Source organism: Gadus morhua, chromosome 1 (genome assembly GCF_902167405.1).
Source record: "Gadus morhua chromosome 1, gadMor3.0, whole genome shotgun sequence".
Lineage (NCBI taxonomy): Eukaryota > Metazoa > Chordata > Actinopteri > Gadiformes > Gadidae > Gadus > Gadus morhua.
This window is the reverse complement of record NC_044048.1, coordinates 17542659-17564832: the sequence shown is the minus strand read 5'-3', so window position 1 is coordinate 17564832 and position 22174 is coordinate 17542659. Positions and strand designations below refer to the sequence as shown.

At 47.1% G+C, this 22174-nt stretch overlaps 1 protein-coding gene across 1 annotated transcript in view; it reads left to right on the top strand.

The window, feature by feature from the left end:
• Positions 1–22174, top strand: part of LOC115543285 (cadherin-4) — a 240099-nt gene that overhangs the window by 183040 nt on the left and 34885 nt on the right. The window contains exons 6-7 of the mRNA XM_030355708.1: positions 15145–15300; positions 19441–19585. Of these exons, the coding sequence (XP_030211568.1) occupies positions 15145–15300; positions 19441–19585 (301 nt within the window). The remainder of the gene's footprint in view (positions 1–15144; positions 15301–19440; positions 19586–22174) is intronic.

Sequence of the window (22174 nt, the reverse complement as noted above, 5' to 3'; positions counted from 1 at the left end):
GAGAGATGCGTCATATAGGGGCCGTGTAGGATTAAGGGGCTTCTGCGTCTGTGTTTCGGTCGGCTCGACTTCCCGCAGTACGTATGTAAGTGGCCTCTCCCCCCCCGACTCTAATAAAGCCTCCTGGCTTCTGATGCTTTCAGCCCCGGCAGCACCAGCACCACAGTGCTCCAGTCCGCCCATTTATCCCACTCCACTCCCCCTGCTGGGAGACACAGACCACTCCATCAGGGACGCATGGAGCACACACACTCGCCAACAGGACACACAAATTACACACATCCACACACACACACATAATACACATGCACACACACATGACACGCACATGATCATGAAACATATACACACATGCACACACACATGACACACACAAATACACGACACACACACACACACGTACAAGAGACACACACACACATACAAACACACAGAGCCACACAAACTAACTAACACACACCCACACACAGAACAACAAACATACTGAGACACACATACACGCATGATCCACATTAACACATGAACACACACACACACACAGAACACAAACACACAAGACATGTGTACACACACATCAACCAAAATGCTTATGCCCCACAGGCACATGTATAAATCGCCACCCAAACACAGTCGTGGCTTTGAGTTGCGCGGGTGTTTCTGTGTGAATGCGCACAAAACACACAGCAACCGCACGCTATCACGGGCTAACACGCAAGCAGATAGCTGGTCCATCCCAGGCAGCAAACAAAAGGATCAGTATCGTGCGCTCGCCGCGGCGCTGCCTTTGTACAAACTCATTGTTAGGGGGCTTTATGTTTGTTTGGTAGCATTTCTGCCTTTATCCCTCAACAAAGCGAGGAATAAAGGCTAAGCCAAGTACAGGACTCCATCTTGGGTTGTTTTATTGTTGCAAACCTAGAACAAGAAGGGAAGGGAAGAAAAGGCCGGGCGCCACGTCTCAGCATTACCACCCACTTCCCGGGCGCTGGGGGACCTCGGTGCATGGAACGCGTTATGTGTTGTAAATTGCATGGAACTCGCTTTCGGGGTCAAAATATTTTGGCCGAAGATTCTGACAGAAAACATATGTGTGTGTGTTGGTGTGTGTGTGTGGGGGTCTAACGAGTCTTGAGTTGTGTTTAGTCTTGCATTCTTTGTGTGTTGTCGGTTCTGCAGAGGGCCTCTTCTTGGCAGGCGAGACACTCTGAAATTCAAACACACACACGCACAACACACACACACACACACACACACACACACACACACACACACACGCACAACCGATACACACACTCCCACACTCACAATCAGCGTTGACTGAAAGGACATTATACATTCATTAGGCACCGATAGCTTGCATGTAAAATGGCTGCATCCTGTGCATGGGGCACGAAGCGGAGAGGACTAGCGGGGTTTAAATATTGAGGAAGAATTCTGTTCTCGCTCTCGGTCAGCCTGCTTGGCTGGTTGGCTGGCACTGGAACCAAATGAGCTATTTTGCTCTTCTATACTTTGCTCCTGTCATTATAAAAGGAAAAACACATCATGACGTGCTAGATATGCGCTCCAACACAATCCATCTACCTGCCAACTTGAGGACCATATATAGGCTGTGGCTCATGTCCTGGCTCATACCTGCTCGGAACATTGGAGTCCGATGTCACTCAACTCTTATGAAGGGGAACATTAAAGGTTTTAGTTTGAAATAACCAATTCCTGGGCTATTTCTGAACGGGTTTCACATGCGATGCTGGTAATAGCGAGAGGAGCAGTGGAAGAGACATGGGGGCATTACGTTACGCCGTACATACTAATGGAGTCTGTGGGGGTTCGTGCTTCTGTCTCCTTTAACCGGTCACGGCCATTAGCGGCCCCGGGGGGCCCTCATCTGACGAGTTTGAAGGGGCGCGTTTCCCGAGAGATTCAATACACGTGGCAAGCACATGAAGAAATATTAGTACCTCACATGAGGAGGTCATGACACGGCGAGGCGAGGTTATAAGTAATGGGACTGCACTGGTGGTCTGCTCCCTGGTGAATCTCTCTCTTTTTCCACACAAGTATACCAGATTCATTCTGCTGTAGTCCAAAAGACCGCCACCCCATGCCACCGGATCTCAGCTTCCACTGATGACATTTGCCTGATCAATATAATTACTATTATCAGCACAAGGAAATGCATTCTTACACAGTCTCCAGGCATGGGGAGGGAAACACATTATTAGTGTGTCTATTTAATTGCCATCGTTCAGTTTTGTCAGGCCTCCTTGTGAATTCATTGAACCGAGGGCCTAAAATGTCATGTTGCACTGCTCCCATTGTCTCTGAGATATGACAAATAAAAACACAATCTCGCGCTTCTTAATGTGCCCTCGTTTTGGTGTTAACAAGGTCAAGCAGAGATGTTGAGTTTCAGTCTTGTGTTGTACTCTATTTGTCTAAGCCTCACCCATGAACCCACACACACACTCACATAAGGCACATGGTAACAGAGGAAGCACTAAGTGGGCTCTCCCAGGGTTTGGACCATATGAAATTAAACAGTAAATCATATCTACCAAAAGACACAAGGGTTACGTGTGGGTCAAGGGCAGCAGTGCTGAGCGCCGAGGCTCTTAAAGGAGAGGAAGAGGACTTTATGACGGAGATAAATAACCTCTTAACAAACAACCTCCTTCTGGACCCCAGGAGGCCAGCCCAGGAGACCCCGCGGATCAGCCTCCGCATCAGGGGGACATTTGGAAAAGAACATACTCCTATGAAGACGTCGGGAAGATAATAGGCAGGGAAATTGGTGGAACCGTTGGAATTGGAAAAGGGAGAAGAGGACAATGCAGACTAAATAAATTATTATATAATTCAGCATGACAACACTGACAGAAGGTCCTCCCCCCGTTACAATGGGGACAGGTTAACAGACAGCTCGCCAGCCAAAAGGCCTGACAGACATATTGACAGGAAAAGAAGTACTACAAGCAATGAAAAAGTAAATCCAGCAGACGAACTGCAAGACAGACGTGGTGGCGTTTCCCTGTCACATGTCACCTGAAATAGTTTTACTTTGTAATGTGTTGCGTCTGTGTCGGGGAAACGGCTCTCGCGGACAACAGAAAATCGTATATTTCATCGCAGAGGCTCGGCATTAACAGAAATGGAAGAAAAAAAGTAATTGCAAAGGAGGGAGTCGGATTGGATTGAGGGGGTTTTGGATGCGAGAGGCATGTGATGTGAAAATTCTAATCTCATTTAATGTGCTCACAGCTTTCCATTTCACCCTCTTCGGCTGCCTCGTTCCTTGAGGTAAAATGTGAGACAAATCACAATGGAGGCCTGTGCCAGAATAATCTGATGCTCTTTACTTTGTAATTTGAAATGAAAGGCCGATGTCGGAATCTTTTCATGTCAATTTAATGATACTGCCATGGGGTGAACTCTCTTTCTGCATGCGACTACAAAAACACACACACACTCAATACACACACGGACATACACGCACACTCTCACACCCACAAACACACACACACATAGCGGGAACATGTGAACACACACATGCATACCCACACGCACGTGTGCTGAAATACAGGAGAGAGAGGCGGAGGGTGTATAGATAGATAGAACGATAGACAGAAACCGATAAAATATGGAGGAAGAGAAAGAGAGGATGGATATGAATCTCAAGTGAGCTAAGTGACTGTATGAACAACAAAACTCTTGCAATGAAATGTGCACAACATGTGTAGAGGCAACTTATTTTCGGATAAACCGTTTAGGGCCAGATAAAAATAATACCAAGTTGCCTGTTGCCGCTTACGGCTTGTCGTCTAACTTTGTAGCTTTCTTATTGCCTCTCGCTCATGAGGATTCCTCCTTTATATTCCCCAACGCGGCACCTCCTGATTTTATTTGCGCTTTATTTTCACGGAGAGAGGCGCATCTCCTCCTCAACATAAGATCCTATAAAAAGCTTCATCATCCCACATTGTTCATAAAACCCTAAATGATGCTCCGCTCCCACCACGGCGGCAGTGTAACACAGAGCGATGTTGCACGGCTCAACAGCTCAGCCGCTACCCGCTCCAGCCCCTACTCCACTCCTCCAAACACCTGCCCCACCACCTACAGCGCCTCTCGCTCCACCTAGGGCTGCCACATCTAAGATTTCAGCAACCTTTTTTCCCGGTGACCTAACATAATGGAAAGTAGGGGGACAGAACAGCTCCCACCCCACCACGCATTGTGTGCTCTGTGTTCTGATCCGTATCAATCAAGCAGACGGGCCAGCTGCCCGGCGCAAACACACACACGCACACTCACACACACACACACACACACACACACACACACACACACACACACACACACACACACACACACACACACACACACACAAAAGCAGCACACACAGGATCCGTCTGTATTATCCCTCTGTGTACGCTCGTGAAAAACATGGAGGCAATTATCGCTTGAATGGCCAAACACACTTGCACACATGACCACACACGCAAAACACACACACAGACACAGACACACAAAGACACAGACACATCGCGATGCACCTTCTCAGCCCTCCAAGGTTCATTTGTCAAGCAGACAGCTGGACTCTGGCAGAGGGGGGCTTTGCCAAGCTGTATCTCTCGCCGGATTACCGAGGGCCAGAACATCCTTGGAAACATTGGGAAAAACACTCGGATGCCATGTCTTTTTAAAATGTGTATGCGTGTTTGTTGGGTTTGTGTGTGTGTGCGGGTGTTGAGTGTGTTGTGTAGGTTGTGTTTATTGTGTGTGTGTGCGTGTTTTGTGTTAACATTTCAACATCTTCTCCAACACAGTGGCCTCGGCCAGCCCCCCCCCCCCCCCCCTCCACCCCCGTAGCTCTCCTGGCCTCCTGGCATGGACTCACTTGGCCCAGGAAGGCCACTCTGCCACGGGCAGCAGGTCAACCCCAGACCGGCGCTGTGGGTCTCGCCATCCACCCACACACCCTCCTCCTCCCCTCCCTTCCTCCCCCTCCTCCTCCTCCCCTCCCTTCCTCCCCCTCCTCCTCCTCCTCCACCCTCCACACACCAGATGGGCCCTCAGGCATCTGTTTACCTGCGGAGACACCCAGAGGCGATGAGAGAGCTGAGGCCGTAAATATACAAAGGTCGACCTGGCGGGATGATGTGATCATCTATCACTGTCGTCGTCCCGGGCAACAGTCGCATCAACAATGTCATTTAGAAGACAACGGTTGCACATTAGAGAGCAACAGCGTGGTCACGTTGCGGGTTTGGAGTGTTACACCGATACCTCCCCGAGCGTTGTGGATTTAGGCATCCAAAAAAGTAATTAGCAGCCGTTCTGCCTGATGTCGTTAATGAAAAATTATTGTTGGATAGCATTATTATTTGAATAAAGGGATACACTGGGCACATTGACCGAGCATCTTCAATGAGACAATTAAGTTAACCCAAGTACATGATTTCTGTACGGAGGAATAAAGCATGTAATGGAAACAAAGTAATGGAATGGAAATAAATCAGCTCAACAAAAGTAAGGGAAAGTGACCGGGAGAGTGAAGGATTGGTCATGGCTGGAGCCAGCTATGGCAAGAGAAGCCAAGTTCATTTGCAAAACACTATTTCGGAAAGGAAACATTTCTGGAAGGATGCAAGTCAACTGAAGGAATCAACACAATAATGAAGTCAGAAGATTGGCATTCCCTCAGGTTCACGCTTGGGGCCTATAGTGGCAATGCACATGCTAACTTACAAGACTAATTTCAATTGGTGAGAGGGAGGGAGCTGTCTATAGCTGCATGGATAATTTATACATAATTATACATTTTCATTAGGGGATAGGGCATTAGATCATATAGATGTGCTGGCCGATTTGCCCTTGAGCAGAGGTTGTTCACCATGACAAGTTGTTGACTCCATGGAGTAGCCTCCACACTGCATCTACTGAAGCTCGCCTAATGGGAGCGGCAACTTGATGGACGGAGACAGTGTGAGGCTGATGTCTGTGTGAGTTTGTGTGTGTGGTGTGTTGATGTTGAGGCCGACGCCAGATGCATGGTGTTGAGAGAATGCTCGACAACCTCTCACAGCGCTTTGCCTTACAGTGATGATTTATCTTGCCAGGTTAGTGTCCAATTAAAGTCCACTGCAGGCCCTGGCCACCATCCCATTGGTCGCAGCCTTTCCTGTTTCCAACCACAAGCTCCTTGGTCACCATTACGCTCTTTTGCTGATGCAGTCAGTTGAGACCCAGAGTTATATTTCCTTCTCTTTTTTTTCTCCTCTCCTTTCCCTCCTCATTTTTCCCTCTGGTCTGCATTTCTCCTCCTGACTGCTGCCTGATGGATCTGGACAGAGAGAAGAAGAAGGGGTGGGGCACTCATGTTTGTGTGTGCGTGTGTGTGTGTGTGTGTGTGTTTGTGTGTGTGTGTGCATGTTTGAGTGGGTGGTAAATGGCTGAAAAAGTGCAGCAGCAGCACATTTGCTGAGAAACACAGCCCCCCCTTCCTCATCTCTCTCTCTCTCTATCTATTTCTCTCTCTCTCTCTCTCTCTCTCTCTCTCTCTCTCTCTCTCTCTCTCTCTCTCTCTCTCTCTCTCTCTCTCTCTCTCTCTCTCTCCCTATCTCTCTCTCTCTCTCTCTCTCTCTCTCTCTCTCCTTCTCTCCTTCTCACTCTTGTCTATCTCTTATCTCTCTCCCTCTCTCCTTCTCACTCTTTCTTGGGTCTCTCTACCCCACTTTCTCTTCTTCTCCGTGGTCTAATTATCTAGATTGGGTGTCCTGGTGACAGGGGCGGGGGGCCTTCCATATTGTCCTTGCTGAAGCCTCTGGGAGCCGATGGAGAAGTCGTTCACGGATCCGTCTCCCTCCCAAGATTCTGATTAATTCAATTCCCTTAATGGAGGAGGGTGAGAGCAAAGTCAAAATATAGAGAGAGGAGGATATATATATATATATATATATATATATATATATATAGAGAGAGAGGGAGAGGGAGAGGGAGAGAGAGAGAGAGAGAGAGAGAGAGAGAGAGAGAGAGAGAGAGAGAGAGAGAGAGAGAGAGACTTTGTGATGGGGAGAGTGAAAGGGAAGACGCAAAGTGAGCGATCCCAGGCCTCACAGCCTAACCCTATAACCATAAAGTGAAAGGGTGTGGCCCGTCTTTGTTGCCTCCCGCTCATTGCTCCCTCTGTACAGCGGAGGAGCAAGGGAGCAGTCCGAAATATCCCATTGTTACCTCGGGGAGAATAACATCCTTAATTTGCCATAAGCCTGCGCTATTAAGGATGGGGCTCCTAACAGTCAGCCAGTAATTGGAAAAGTCCTCCCCTGCTTAACTTCCATTACGCCGTGGTCTTTTGCTAATGTGAAAATGGCCCTTTAAAATTCTCACCTCCTCTCCTCCCTCAGTTCAGGCCATCAGTCAAACTATGGAAAAGCACACTTGTGCTCTCTGTGTACCTTTCTCTCTCTCTCTCTCTCTCTCTCTCTCTCTCTCTCTCTCTCTCTCTCTCTCTCTCTCTCTCTCTCTCTCTCTCTCTCTCTCTCTCTCTCTTTCTCTCTCCCTCCCTCTTTGTGTGCTTGTTCTTTTCCGTCTTTTTTTTTAGGGGCTCAATTATGTATTGTTGCCTGGGAGTGAACTTCAGTATTTAACACGGTACAATTCAGTAGAAGAGTATAAGATTGGGAAACAAAAGCTTTATTCATCACCTGCTGCAGATGTAAAGTACTTAAATACTACTTATTGAAATGCCATATAACGCAGCTGCATTATTGGAAGTCAAACCATGAATGTGTGGAGATTCAGAATGTTTTCAATTAAAAGAAAGTGAGTTAAGAAAAAGCAAAATGTCCTTTTCCCATTTGCATGTTTTAATAAGGACATTATCATGTGGGCCCACGCCTGAGTAACACCCGCGTGCTGAACAACAACAGAATGTGGCTCGGATTCCTCCTCGCTCTGCCCACTGCCAGCAGAATCTGATATGCATCGTTCAAACGTCTCATGTGCTGACGTGAAACCAAACCAGAGAAAGTCAGCAACAGGAAGCAGACGCAGACAAACAAAATGACTCCTAATGCGTCCAAGTGGCGATTTAATGATAACCAAATCCCCAAAAGATTTCACCAAGAAAACTATATATTTCACGGTCCCCTCAGCAGTAGTTTCTTCTTTTTTCGGAAATTGTAAGTCTGGTTGTCGGCTGCGCGGTATTGCAAGCAGAATTCCCTTATTTCTGCCCGGTCTCTGGATCATTTGTGCCATTTCTTTCCATTTGTTCTTTGAATATTCTCCATTATGGCCTAGTCAAGTCAATTGTATTTGTGTAGCTCTTAATCACAGTTACGGTCTGAAAGAGCTCCACAGACCATTTCTTATGACACCCCTCTAACCCTAGCCCCCAAAGAGCAAGGAAAAACTCTTTATTACCACGGAGGAAACCTTGAGAAGGAACCTTCCGTACTTGTAGGGATTGCTTGGAGTGAAACGGGTTGCAATAATAAAGGAAATGCACCCATAATGATGTTGATATAAACGTGCGACCAGTCTCCTATCCTGGCATCAACAGATGACGGACAGCGCTAAAGGGTGAAGAGTGGTTCCATGAGCCAGGACTGGAGCTTCTCATTGGATAGATTGAAACCCAGGCATATTTATTCAGCAGTGGACCCCGTGCGGGCAGGATCAAAGCATATTTAGCAGACTCTAGGCTTAGCCTGGAGTCAAAGAGCTAGAAAGTCTAGAGAAATTGCCCGGCCCAGTGGGAGATATACTTGACAGTACAATGGGAGCCATTTTGGCAAGGGTTAGGGTGAGATTTATTGAGCAGAGTCTGTTTCAAATTGGCCTTTGGCCGCTTGAGTCCCAGCGCCCTAAAGCTATTTTCCGGATCTGATATGTTGTAGGTGTGTGTTATTAAGTGTGTAACGTGTCCGAGGGATCCTTACAGAAGACCCATGGGGTCGTCTTGATGAGTCCTTTGAGTGTGCGTTGGGTCCGCTCTCATAGTCCACCCGCGTTCACCCACTGTGTGGGCTGAGCGGAGGACTCTTAACGTCAAAGCAGCAGCGCTATGTTGTATGTTATATACGGCGGTAGATGATGCCGTTGTTACTGCTTTTTTTTATATTATTTTTTTCAACCCACGCAATCTCACACAAAGCAGAGGAGTACTGAAGATTCGCCCGGGTTCGAACTTCAAATACGAACATACCAGGGCCAGTCAATTCTCGCTGTGGAATAACCCATGTGGAGCTACCTTAGGCTACCAGTGAGGAAGCCTTCAAAGGATATCTATAGTGGTGTGACTTTCCAAGGTTACGTGATGGACCTATCACAGCCCAACCCCAGAGCTTTGTGTCAGCTATGAACGCTTGCAACCAGAATTTGTGTGTGCGTGTGTGTGTGCGTGCATGTGTGCGTGCGTGCATGAATGGATGTGTATGTGTGTGTGTGTTTCTGCCCATGTGTGTGTGATTCAACTATCTGTTTAGCCCTGATATGAACACTAGCACCATGCGGTATTTAAATGGGTCTGTATCCTAGTCCACCGGCGATGGTGTTTGATTTGAAGAGGGGAGTGGTGTTGGTGGAGGGTAGGAGGTAGAGGGGGGGGGGGGTGGGGGATGGAGGAGAGATTCATCCAGCTACCCCCCCCCCCTCTCTCTTCTGCCCTGCCATGTTTCTCTCCCAGAGGAGCCCGTGGCATCGCGATAATTTCTCATTTGATTCCGTTTTGCCAGACAGACGGGGAGCTAAGCTCACTGATAAGATCTCCTTAAGACCCAGACGAGTTGTCAGTAATGAAGGGAATTGCTTTGATCCGTCGACAAATAGGTCATTTAGCCAGTGTCTGGTTTCTGATGCAGGGTGATACAGTCTCTCTCTCTCTCTCTCTCTCTCTCTCTCTCTCTCTCTCTCTCTCTCTCTCTCTCTCTCTCTCTCTCTCTCTCTCTTTATCTCGCTCTCACTCTCTGGTTGCCTTGCCTTTGTCTTTCCCTCTCAACCAATTTATCTTCTTTGTATCAGAGCTGTTCTCATCTTACCTCTCCCTTCACTCACACAACATCAGATCAGAGAGACAATCTTAGGGAGAGAATACCAGACGGAAAAATATAGAAAAGATTATAGAGAAAGAGGTAGTAAGTATTAAATGGCTTTTGAAAGACTTTATTTCATTATTTAATATCAAAAAGACAGATTTGAATTTGTTGGTGTGCCTTTGCGTGTGTATGCTTGTGTGTGTGTCTTGTGTGTCTGTGTTTATGTTTGCGTAAATGTGTGTGTGTGGGGTTGTGCCTGCCTGTGTGTGTGTGTGTGTGTGTGTGTGTGTGTGTGTGTGTGTGTGTGTGTGTGTGTGTGTGTATGTGTATGTGTGTGTGTGTGTGTGTGTGTGTGTGTGTGTGTGTGTGTGTGTGTGTGTGTGTGTGTGTGTGTGCGCGTGAGTGCGTGAGTGCGTGAGTGCATGCCAGCCAGCCTGCTTGCCTCCCTGCCTGCTTGCCTGTGTGTGTAGGTGTGTGTGTATAGTTTGGTGACCGCAAACGTGGGAGAGAGCAAGATTGCGAGCAAGAGAAGGAGTGGGAGAGAGTGTTCTGTTTATTAACGTCTGTTGTGCTTTACACAATTATCACACGCTCCCTGTGTTGCTCACAATACTGTCGTTTTCATTAGATTAACCAGCCTCTCTCTCTCTTTCTCTCTCTCTCTCTCTCTCTCTCTCTCTCTCTCTCTCTCTCTCTCTCTCTCTCTCTCTCTCTCTCTCTCTCTTTCTTTCTCTCCCTCTCTCTATCTGTCTCTCTTTCACTCCCTCTCTCTCTCTCTCTCTCTCTCTCCCTCTCTATCTGACGAACAGCAAAACAAAAGGAAACGCCATTTAAATGATATTCTGCCTGTCACAGTACTCTGTGACAAAGGAAGGAGACTGATTAAAATGCAATGACAGTTTTCTTTATTTGAATTTTGCAATGGATAAAAATGGTGTGTGTCTAGTTTGTGTGTGTCTTGTTTGTGTGTTTGTGTGTGTGAGGGTGTGATTTATTACATGCATTATTAATCATTAGGGCATGTCGTGACAACTGCAGTTTGTCAGCACATCACTCTTTATGAATATTGAATAGTCCAAAATGCGACATAGGGTGTGGGCGGGAAACCTTGTTTAAACGTTTTGGAAAGCAGCTCAACATGATCAGCTGCTTAGTGATTTAAAGCATCAATAAATCACTGTTCATGCAGGGTTAAGGGAACACACACACACACACACACACACACACACACACACACACACACACACACACACACACACACACACACACACACACACACACACACATACACATATAGATATAGAGAGCAAGTTAACTTGAATGTTGTTTATTGTGGACATTGTGGGCCTTAGACTTAATTGGATGAATCTCTCTGAAACTCTCCCTCTCTCTGAAATATGTAGCATAAAAAGCCCTCCACCCCCGGCAGGCATCCACCCACACACCCGCCCCTCGCACCATCCCCCCAAGTCAGGAGGAGTTGTGGGGTTTGGGTTGTGCGGTGGGTGGTTGGGGGAGCAATTCCCAATTGGAATGGCGCAGGGCTATCACTTCCTGACTGTCGAGGATTTATAGGCCGGCGTCGAGGCCAGAAGATTCAAGTAATTTCATTCTTCATGCATGGCTTCTGTCCCCACGGAAACATAAGCAAAGAGAGACGGAGTGGGAGAGGAAGAGAAAGAGAGAGGACGGATCAAACGGGAAAAATACAGAAGAAATTGGTGGGGAGGAGTGTAGTGGTGGAGAGAGAGGAGATTATAGAGAGGGTTAGAGGAGGAGAGGGAATTGCAGTTAGCAGGGAGATGAGCAAAGGGGTAGAAAGAGGAGCGAAATAGAGAGAGAGAGTGAGTGGTGTGAGTGTTGGGGATAGAGAGAAACGGAAGCGAAGAGGGGATAAGTGTGTGGGAGAAACATTTTGTCAGGGGAGATTTAATCATTTTCGGGTGTGTTTTAATACTAAATGGAGTCATTGTGCTGCAGAGTCCCATTTGCTATCCGCGCGCGCCGGGCGCTAATGGTAGCACGGAGAGAGTTCAAACTCTGCTGCTGCCAGCGTATTTGTTAGCGAGTTGCCATTTAATGGGTGGTGGCTCTGAAGTTTATAGCGGTAGACGCCCGCCACCCGTTAATTACCGTAGCTGTCAGCATTAATTCAGCACGATATGAGGCGATGGGGGGTGGATGGGGGGGTTTCCCACTATTCCCTTAAGAAAACACATGCAAACATACACGCGCACACACAAATAGCATTAGCGGGAGCATGTTGTGACAGCTTCTCCAGCAATCGCTACAGGGAAGGTGTCTAAATCTGAGCGTGGTGTGTGCGTCTCACTTCCCCAAGCCCGATAGATCCCGGGCCTTGTCTTCATTTGCTCCAGGATACTCTTCCTCTTCCTCTTCTTCCTGTCGGCTTGTGAAAGTCAGATAAATATATAAAAACACCATTGAAAAAGAGAGTGGCCCCCGTAGACAGAGAGGGAGATTATGAGGGAGATGATGATGGTGCGACAGCGGACGACCGGTGGTGGCGGTGATCATGACGGGGGTGGCGAGGACGAAGGAGACGAAGGAGACGTCGACGATCGCCACAACGACGACCATGATGATGAGGAGGAGGAGGAGGAGGAGGAGGAGGAGGAGGACGGTGATGGCAGTGATGGCGACGACAACGGGTTGTTATTTCGCCGCCAAGGAGCAGCTGAGATGACAGCTGTCGAATACTTTCTACGTCCCCTTTTCCCTTGTCCTTGTTAGTTGCTCCAGCTATTTTCTCGGCGGGCCCAAGATCCCCGGCGTGTCAGGAGCGCTGCTAAATTGGTTCCCTGAGTGGTGGGAGATGGAGACGACTTTGGACAGAGTCTTACTCTTTATGTCCACTCATGGCTCTCTCCTGGAATAGGCGCTGATTGCGCGGGGAAAAAGTTGGGCGTCTTTTTCAGTGTGTGAACGTATGTGTGTGCGTGTGTGTGTATCTGTCTGCCTTTTTACTTGCGTATGTGTGTCTCTGTCTGCCTCTTTACGTGCATATGTGTGTGTCCCTCCATGGCTGACTTTTTGTGTGTTTATGTGCGTCTCTGTTTGTCAGTGTCTGTCTGTCTTCACGTGTGTGTGGGTGCGTGTGTGCGCGGGCGGGTGTGCGTGTGTGCAGATACTGTGCGTGTGTGTGTGTGTGCGTGGGTGTATGTTTGTGTGTGTAAGTGAGAGCTACTGCAGCAGTGTGTGTCAGCCCCACTCCATGTGCATTAGTGGGGCTTAGTAGAGAGTTGAGTCATGTTCCCAGGTTGTCCTACAGCTAATGGATGGAGTTAGGAGGCTTTGGTGGGTGGGGGTTAGACGGGGTGCTTACACCCTGTTTGAGCCCTAAATTGATCAATCCTAATTGCCAAGCACTGCGCCCCACATTACCGGCCCTGAGGTCGTAATGGAAAATTACAATATACGTACTCCGTTGCATTTGGAGACTGTTGACTTGGTGTTTTTTTTCTAACTACTGCACTACTTTATAAACATAACTGTCTGGGAGTCTCCTCGCCTCACGCAGATCCTGATCTTACCCCAGAAGGCAGGGGTCAGCTTGCCCTTTTTGCTCTTATCACTGCTTGTCCCTAAAGAACCTTTGTAGTGAAGCCCCACAAACTATAAAGGGGAGATGATGGAAATTGATTGCTCCTGCCTTGCGGATGAACTTGTTCTACTGTTCTGCAGAATCAAGCTTTTCACACATTTCACGCACGTTTTCAAAGATTATGAGGGTAGTGTTTCCCGTAGTGGTACATCTCGATAATGAGCATGAAGAGGACATTTGACACTCACAAACATATGTACTTAATGTCCTCATTCGAGGCCTGGAGGTATACTTTATGCATCTAGTGGCTTTCTATCTGCCGGAGGAAACTTCTGCAGGGGAAACTTTAATTGCGATTTCTGAAGTGAAAACAAGTACACCCTTGTGTCCGTTTGGCATCATAATTAAATAAGGATCATTGCTCGTGTGTGCGGGTGCGTGCTTCAATGTGTGTTATTGTGTGTTTGATTTGTGTGCATGGATTGGTAAGTGTATTCGTTTGTTGGGGATTGTTTTTGCGAGTGCTTTCATGCATGTCTGCGTGTGTGTCTGAAAGAATGAGCGAGAGAGACCATTATGTTCGCCGACTTGTCTGTGTTATTTCTGTCGTTGTTTACTTGTATGTTCATGTTGTCAGTTCTCTAATTGCAGCATAATTAAAAAAACATGCTTTTTCATGTTCCTTTTTTTCATTGTCGTCTCTATGCACTTACATATCTGCGTAGCACCTCTCCAGCAAGTCTTTATGAAACCATGTCTGAAAGTCAGCATGGCAGGAAATGTCGGTTGATTTCCTTTATTTTCTCCTTAAAAATAATTGAATTCATCTCTTTTCTAGCACACAGCATTTCTCCTCAGCACTAATGAAATCCTTGAACGTGTCGTAGCCCAGAATTCCAATCTGTGATATTTTGTTTGCTCGTTATTTTGTGTGCATGTGTGTGTGTGTGTGTGTGTGTGTGTGTGTGTGTGTGTTTGTGTGTGTGTGTGTGCCCATGCATATTTTTTCAAAATGTTCAGTGACTGGTATACACTGCAGAAATTGATTGCAGGTTTGACATTAAGTTACAAATACAAATTTGAAGGGTCTTGGAATATTAAATATCTCATTCTTATACACTTCAAAATAGGAAATGAAATGTCACAACAGCATTTGCATTCAAACGCAAGTATTTTGGATGCTTTTGTCTACCATGGACAAATAAGGACTTTTGAATTAAGAAATGGGAAATCCACACCAGTCTGCCTATTACATGAGCAGGTTGGCATTGACCATCATGTGACCTAGTACATGTTAGCATTACCTATTCAATTGACAACTGAGGAAGAATAACTTATTTTTAGGACACTTCTGACTGCAAAGTAATTTATTTAATTTTACAACTTGTCTGACTCCTCCTAAAAAGTTGCTTTGTTCAATGTCTGAGCATGATGCCCAACCTTTTCAGATAAAAGCGTCTGCTTTTTGACTGAAAAGTAATAAGTGTTGTGAATACTGACGAGCTGCTTTGTTGTGCTGTGTGTGTGTGTGTGCAGATCCGCTCGGACCAGGACAGGGACATCTCAATCCGGTACAGCATTACCGGGATGGGGGCCGACCAGCCCCCCAACGAGGTGTTCAACATCGACCCCGTGGCGGGCAAGATGTACGTCACCAAGCCCCTGGACCGCGAGATGCGCTCCTCCTACCACGTGAGTGTATGCATCTGGCTCAGGCTCCCTTTATGTCTCAGCCTCCGTATCAGACCCTGTCTCTCTCTCTCTCTGTCTCTCACTCTCTCTCTCTCTCTCTCTCTCTCTCTCACTCTCTCTCTCTCTCTCTCTCTCTCTCTCTCTCTCTCTCTCTCTCTCTCTCTCTCTCTCTCTCTCTCTCTCTCTCTCTCTCTCTCTCTTCTTTCTCTCCCTCTCTCTATCTGTCTCTCTTTCACTCCCTCTCTCTCTCTCTCTCTCTCTCTCTCTCTCTCTCTCTCTCTCTCTCTCTCTCTCTCTCTCTCTCTCTCTCTCTCTCTCTCTCAGCTTCTGTTTCAGTCCCTCTCCCTCGCTCTCTCTCTATCTCTCTCTCTTTCTCTCCCTTTCTCTATCTGTCTCTCTTTCTCTCTTTCTCTCTCTCTCTCTCTCTCTCTCTCTCTCTCTCTCTCTCTCTCTCTCTCTCTCTCTCTCTCTCTCTCTCTCTCTCTCTCTCTCTCTCTCTCTCTCTCTCTCTCTCTCTCTCTCTCAGCTTCTCTTTCAGTCCCTCTCCCTGTTTCTGTCCCTGCCCCTGTCTCCCTCTCTCTGTGTCTGTCTCTGCCTATCTCTGTCAATGTCTCTCTCTCTCTCTCTCTCTCTCTCTCTCTCTCTCTCTCTCTCTCTCTCTCTCTCTCTCTCTCTCTCTCTCTCTCTCTCTCTCTCTCTCTCTCTCTCTCTCTCTCTCTTCCTCTGCCCAGCTCTTTCTGCAACTCTATCCACCCCATCATCTGTTTAACCTTAAAACCCAGCACAAATAAACTCAAACACAAACATCAGCTTGTAGCGCTGTTACAGAGCAGTAGAAGAACTAACGTGCTTGTGTCTCTGATTCGATTCTTTTGCATTGTAATGTGCTTTCAAAGGACATCAAAATTCTAACTGTGTATGTATATGTATATGGGCATGTTAAAGTTTCCTGTCTTTGTGAACTCAAGTGAAAGTTACAGTCAAAGTTACAACCAAAGTTCCAAAGTTACAGTCCCATGGCTGTGGCAGGCAAGGCCTATTAGGAGGAGGAGAACACATTTATTCCCAGGAGAAAGCACAAATCGATGAAGTGATTTGTTAAGAAAGGCAGCGGCTTGCTGAGGGCTTCATAAGTTAGAGCCTGTGCAGGCTGTCAGGGGAAGGCTCTCTGTTCATAAGGGACGCAAGGGAGATCAGAGGGACGCTGTGCAGGACCAAGGAGGGTCTTTAAACCACTGCCGGGACATACAGACTGGACATTACAGGGATCAAAAGTCTCTGCCGTTACAATGAGAGTAGCTGATTCATCTACAGGAAACCTACGGAATGACAAGGATCCTATCTGGGACGGTTATGACGGAACTCAAGTAAAATCGAATCAAATCAAACTTTATTTACAGAGCGTCTTTCAGACAGGCAAATGCAATTCAAAATGCTTCACAGAACAAACACAGACAGATTAGTTTATAATTTAATCAAACTCCTAAAATACAATTATAAAATTCAGAAATAAGGAATTACACTCCCAAGATGTAGTAGAAACCAATTCTGATCCTGACAGAAGAAGTTCTACGTGCTCCGCGGCCTGTGTGAGTTTGGACGTGACTCTGCCATAGTTACGGCGTCCTCCTCGATCTGATCGAATGAAGCTCAGCTCACGCTTCCTATTTCAAAACGGAACAAACGCCATGAGATCAAGACAGAGTCACATGACCAGGTGTGTTCTTCTTCTAGGAACCGTGCCGTTTTAAGTGCTCCGGGTCCCCACTGTTATCTCCAGCACCGAGGGGCCGCCGCGGTCCACCGGGACCCCCGTCTCTATCTGGGTTCCTCCGCCTGCCTTTCAAGATAACAAACTTTCACGCGGGACGCAAAATTACATTTCGCTTTCTTTAAACACGCCGAGTAAATCTCTCGGGCTCCTCCTGCTGTTATTGAATTAGCCGGCGGTGGAGTTAGAGGGGGAGGGGTAGGTGGTGGGGGGAGGGCAGGGGGATGGGAAGTGGGTGAAGGTTGGGGTTGGGGTGTTAAGGAGCTGGAGATAAGGACACTCGGGCTCCCGAAGTCCCAAGTCTGGTTCCATTTTCTGACACACATATTGGGTGCAGGAGAAGATCAGAAAATGCAGAGGATAAAAAAATAGTGAAGTCCAATTAACCCCAGAGAGACCCGGAGATGCAATAGGGCTGGAGGTGCAGAGAGGAGCGGGAAGTGGAGGGGCGGACGGGCGGACAGATTGGAGAGGAGCCCTTCTTGCTGGGTGCAGCAGAGGCAGATGGGAAAAGGCTCCTTGTTCCATGTTCTGGCGGAAAAAAAACTAAAAGTAAGACAGCCTGGATGGCCGGCTGGCTAGCTGGATGGCAGGTGCCTATTCCAGTTATGTGCCATCTAAATGGCCATGCAGTACCCAGTCGTCAGCCACTCAGACCTAGAGAAAGAGACGGTCCTGTCTCCCACAGTGGAAACCATGGAAAGTCTGGCCGTGTCAAATGCATATTTTCTACCCTTCATGGGTTTATCTCTCGGAAAATAGAATTCCTCTCTAGTGCTTTGCTAAATGATTCCTCCTTTCCCGGCTCCCCCTGTGTTTTCATTGACAAATAGTCCGGGAAACAGATGGGCTTCAAAGTGGCATGTTTGTCACTGTATAGATGGGGTCCAAGATAGAGATCGCTCCCATCACAGGGGCTGACTTGGACCCTGTGCTTTAACTGCAGCATGCGTGTCCTGTTTGGATTCCAATGGGTTCTTTCTCCTGATGCAATATAACGTCCCGCTAAACATTTCCATGGCTCGCGCTCTGAAGGCCTAGTATTGAATTAGTCAAGCACAGGAGATGCGAAGACCTCAAGTTGAGTTAAGAAACGCTAACGTGAGCACAGAGTGGTCCTTGGTAAAAACAGGGGGGCCCTGTTTGATCTGTTCGGTCTGACCCTTACTCTGCACATTGGCAAAAGGCTGTTGAAATCGAACCTAGAGATGTCATCTAGCTATACCTTCTGTTTTCGCTTTAGTTTCCTCACGTAAGATCAAGAGGGGAAAGCACACTGGATTTCTTTGGCAGCCTGGATTGATTGCATTTCTAGTTCTGGGTCCAAATTGTACGCGGCGTACTAGCTGGGGTTCTCCTTGATCTGTTGGCAAGAAAGCAGCATTTCTGAGGGACTCACTGTGCCGGGCGTCTGAGCAAGGAGGTCAAGAGATTTCCAGGCTTTGATTCAAGTCAGACAGTGGACTGGGACCTTGGATCCAGGACTGGGATTATGAAACAGGCACGCTTTATTTTCAGGGAGATTTATTACCTTGTGAAATTTGATGTTTTGATTATTTTGATTGAACTACATAGGTGTATGTTGGCAGAAAGGGTTCAGGGGTAGCCTAGCTGCCAATTCCTTCATTCATTGTTTAATTTAGTCTTGCTGAATTTAAAGCAAGAAAGTAAAATGAAATCAAACGCCTGCTAGTCGCCATGGGTAAATAGGTCTGCTTTGCTCCGGTGAGACCTCTCCTTCAATGAATCAGTTCTTTGTGGATGAATTAAAACTGCGTTCCCATTTTTCGTTTAAACTTTTTTGGAGTACTTTGTCCCCCCTTGCGTATTTCAATAAATACTTGAAAACAGATGGAACGGTAGATTGAGAGGGGAAGGGCACGAGATGTTTATTGATGCCGAACTCAAACAAAACCCTGCGGCAGCACTTTTGTTTGATCTGGCAATCAATTCCCAAATAAGACAGAATCAGTCGCTGTTGATATTTTCTCTCTAAAATGTATGCAATAAACTCCCTCTCAGTGTTTACTCGACAATTCACAATGGTTTTATCTTCCCTCTGTTATAATTTGTTCAACCTTTTTTCTCTCTACAAATGCTTTTTTTTTTATGTACAGTGTATCGATTTAATCAAATTAAAAAGAAAATCCCCCCCAACACTAAACAGACCGTTTTCATTACCCACATGTCATGGCAGTGATGCAATACTAACTTAGTAAGTATGAAATTAGAAAGACAGATGTGTGCAAGTAGGGTTCTTGTGTTACCACCGCACCCAACCTGGCGTAGATCAGCTGCATGTCACTCTTCACTCTGCATCACTCTCTTGTCTCCCTAGTCCTCTGACCTCTTAACCTCCTGTCTTCCAGCTAAGAGCGCATGCGGTGGACATGAACGGCAACCAGGTGGAGAACCCGATTGACCTGTACATCTACGTCATCGACATGAACGACAACCGGCCCGAGTTCAGGAACCAGGTCTACAACGGCTCGGTGGACGAGGGCTCGAAGCCAGGTACCACTGACCGCTATAGCCTCCGTTTTCACTCTGGGTTGTACAAGGGAGCCTGGAGGAAGACCTTAATAGTTTTGGCGGGACAATCGGCTGCCGCTTGAGCTGCGATTGGCCGGATTGATCCCGGCAGGAGTGGCAGTGTGGGACAGGCGGCTCGATGGACCAATGTCCGGGGGGCGACCACCTCCATTGCACCGGGAAGTGACCAGAAGGCTAAAAGCAATGGATGAGGTCGGACTATTGACATCTGGAGGAGGAGGAAGATATGATTAATAGCGGAATGGAGGAGTGGGCCCTGGCAGATGTGTTTGAGCAAGTAGGACAGATGCTTGATTGATTGGCTAATAATCAGTTAAAAAGGAAGAAAAGGTTAAAGTGGAGGAGTACGCCAGCCAATGACTAATATGGAAGTGCATCGTTTAGCGTACACATGCAGTAGTTTTGGGGTTCAGCAGTGGCACTTTAGCGTACAGATGACAAACAATTAGCCGATGTAACTGAATGAAAAAAGAGCCATCTGCTGTTAAAGGGTACGGATTAAAAAATAAAACTGCAATTCGGAGCGTTCATTTATTCCCAGATCGACATTGGCTGCATCCTCTAAGTCGGTTGGTCATTTAGTGCCGCTATACTACCAGCTATAAAGCACAGAGAGCACTGGACTGTGCTGGGGACCGCACAGACTGAGGGTTAAATGTACCAAGCTGTGGCCCCACCGGCTCATCTTACGACTCACCTCACAGTGGAAGAGAGGAAAAGGGCTTGTTTGGGTTTGTGTGTATTTTTGTGTGTTTGTGTGTGTGTGTGTGTGTGTGTGTGTGTGTGTGTCTGTGTGTGTGTGTGTGTGTGTGTGTGTGTGTGTGTGTGTGTGTGTGTGTGTGTGTGTGTGTGTGTGTGTGTGTGTGTGTGTGTGTTAGAGGCTGATGAACCATGGCTTATTTTACCATGGATCATCCTGAACGGTGTCCAGATGCTCATTGACTTTCCTTCCAGCTTACTTTCTTTTGTTAGTTCTTTCTTTCTTTTCTTTCTTAAACATGGTACACTAATTCCCCTGCACCAAATGCCCACACACACACAGGGACACACACAGACACAGATAGACACCTGCACACAGTGCACACACACACACACACACACACACACACACACACACACACACACACACACACACACACACACACACACACACACACACACACACACACTCACACACACACACACACACACACACACACACACACACACACACACACACACACACACACACACACACACACACACACATGCATGCCCTCCTGAAAGCACCAGCAGCGGGTCCCTGCATGCATGACATTCTGCTGAACAATAATCATAAAAAGAGAGTTCTAGAATGCAGAGCTCCAGTGGTTTCAATGGAAAGCCAATTACAGACTTGAATTAGTTTCCAAATTAAAGAGTCATTAAGGGGACCTAATCCTGTCAGGCGCGGCGCAGGACGCCCGTACAAAAGGGCCCACATTAAACCCCATAAGAGTGCAGCTTAATGAAATTACCCAGGCGCTGTGTGACACGTTGTGATTCCTCATCTCTCTATCTCTCTCCATCTCTCAATCTCTCTCTACAAAAAGAGATCGGCTGGAGATTGATAGTCTGTCCTCTTGGAAACACACCAAAAACTGGTTTCAGCTCTCTTGTTTCATCAGTCTGCTATCTCTTACTCTCCCTCCCTCTCTCTCTCTCTCTCTCTCTCTCTCTCTCTCTCTCTCACTCTCTCTCTCTCTCTCTCTCTCTCTCTCTCTCTCTCTCTCTCTCTCTCTCTCTCTCTCTCTCTCTCTCTCTCCCTCTCTCTCTCTATTTCTCTCTCTCTCCCTCTCTCCGTCACTCTCTCTCTCACTGCCTCTCTCTCTCCTCCTGTTCTATCAGGTTGCTGTGCTCTCTCTCTCTCTGACTATCCCTCTCTGCCTCTGTCATTCTCTCTCTCTCTCTCTCTCTCTCTCTCTCTCTCTCTCTCTCTCTCTCTCTCTCTCTCTCTCTCTCTCTCTCTCTCTCTCTCTCTCTCTCTCTCCCTCTCTCTTTCTCTCTTCCTCTTCCACTGTGTGAGAGGCCTTTAGCAAACTCCCTCTGGCCAAGTCATTGGCAAACGTTGCTTTGAAATGTAATGGAGTTTGAAATGGAAGCTGCGGTTACAATTATCCTCTGACAGAGGCTGTCACTGGTTTGATATCCCTATCTCTGACAATTAAAATGGACTACGGGCCACTGGGCTGAGCGAGCTGAGAGACAGCTAGGGAGAGAGAGAGAGAGAGAGAGAGAGGGGAGAGAGAGAGAGAGAGAGAGAGAGAGAGAGAGAGAGAGAGAGAGAGAGAGAGAGAGAGAGAGAGAGAGAGAGAGAGAGAGAGAGAGAGAGAGAGAGGAGTAAGAGGTAAAAGGGAAGAGGGAGAATAATGGAAGATTAGGGGTGGGAGTGAGTCAGCACTTACACAAGGACACAGAGGGAGCGAGGGTCTGAAAGTCTGGACCAAAACAAAACATCCATTCAAGGCGAAAATAGGTTTCTCTATTTCCACAGAAAAATGCACAAGTTATCCTTGTTTTTTTCTCCTGTTG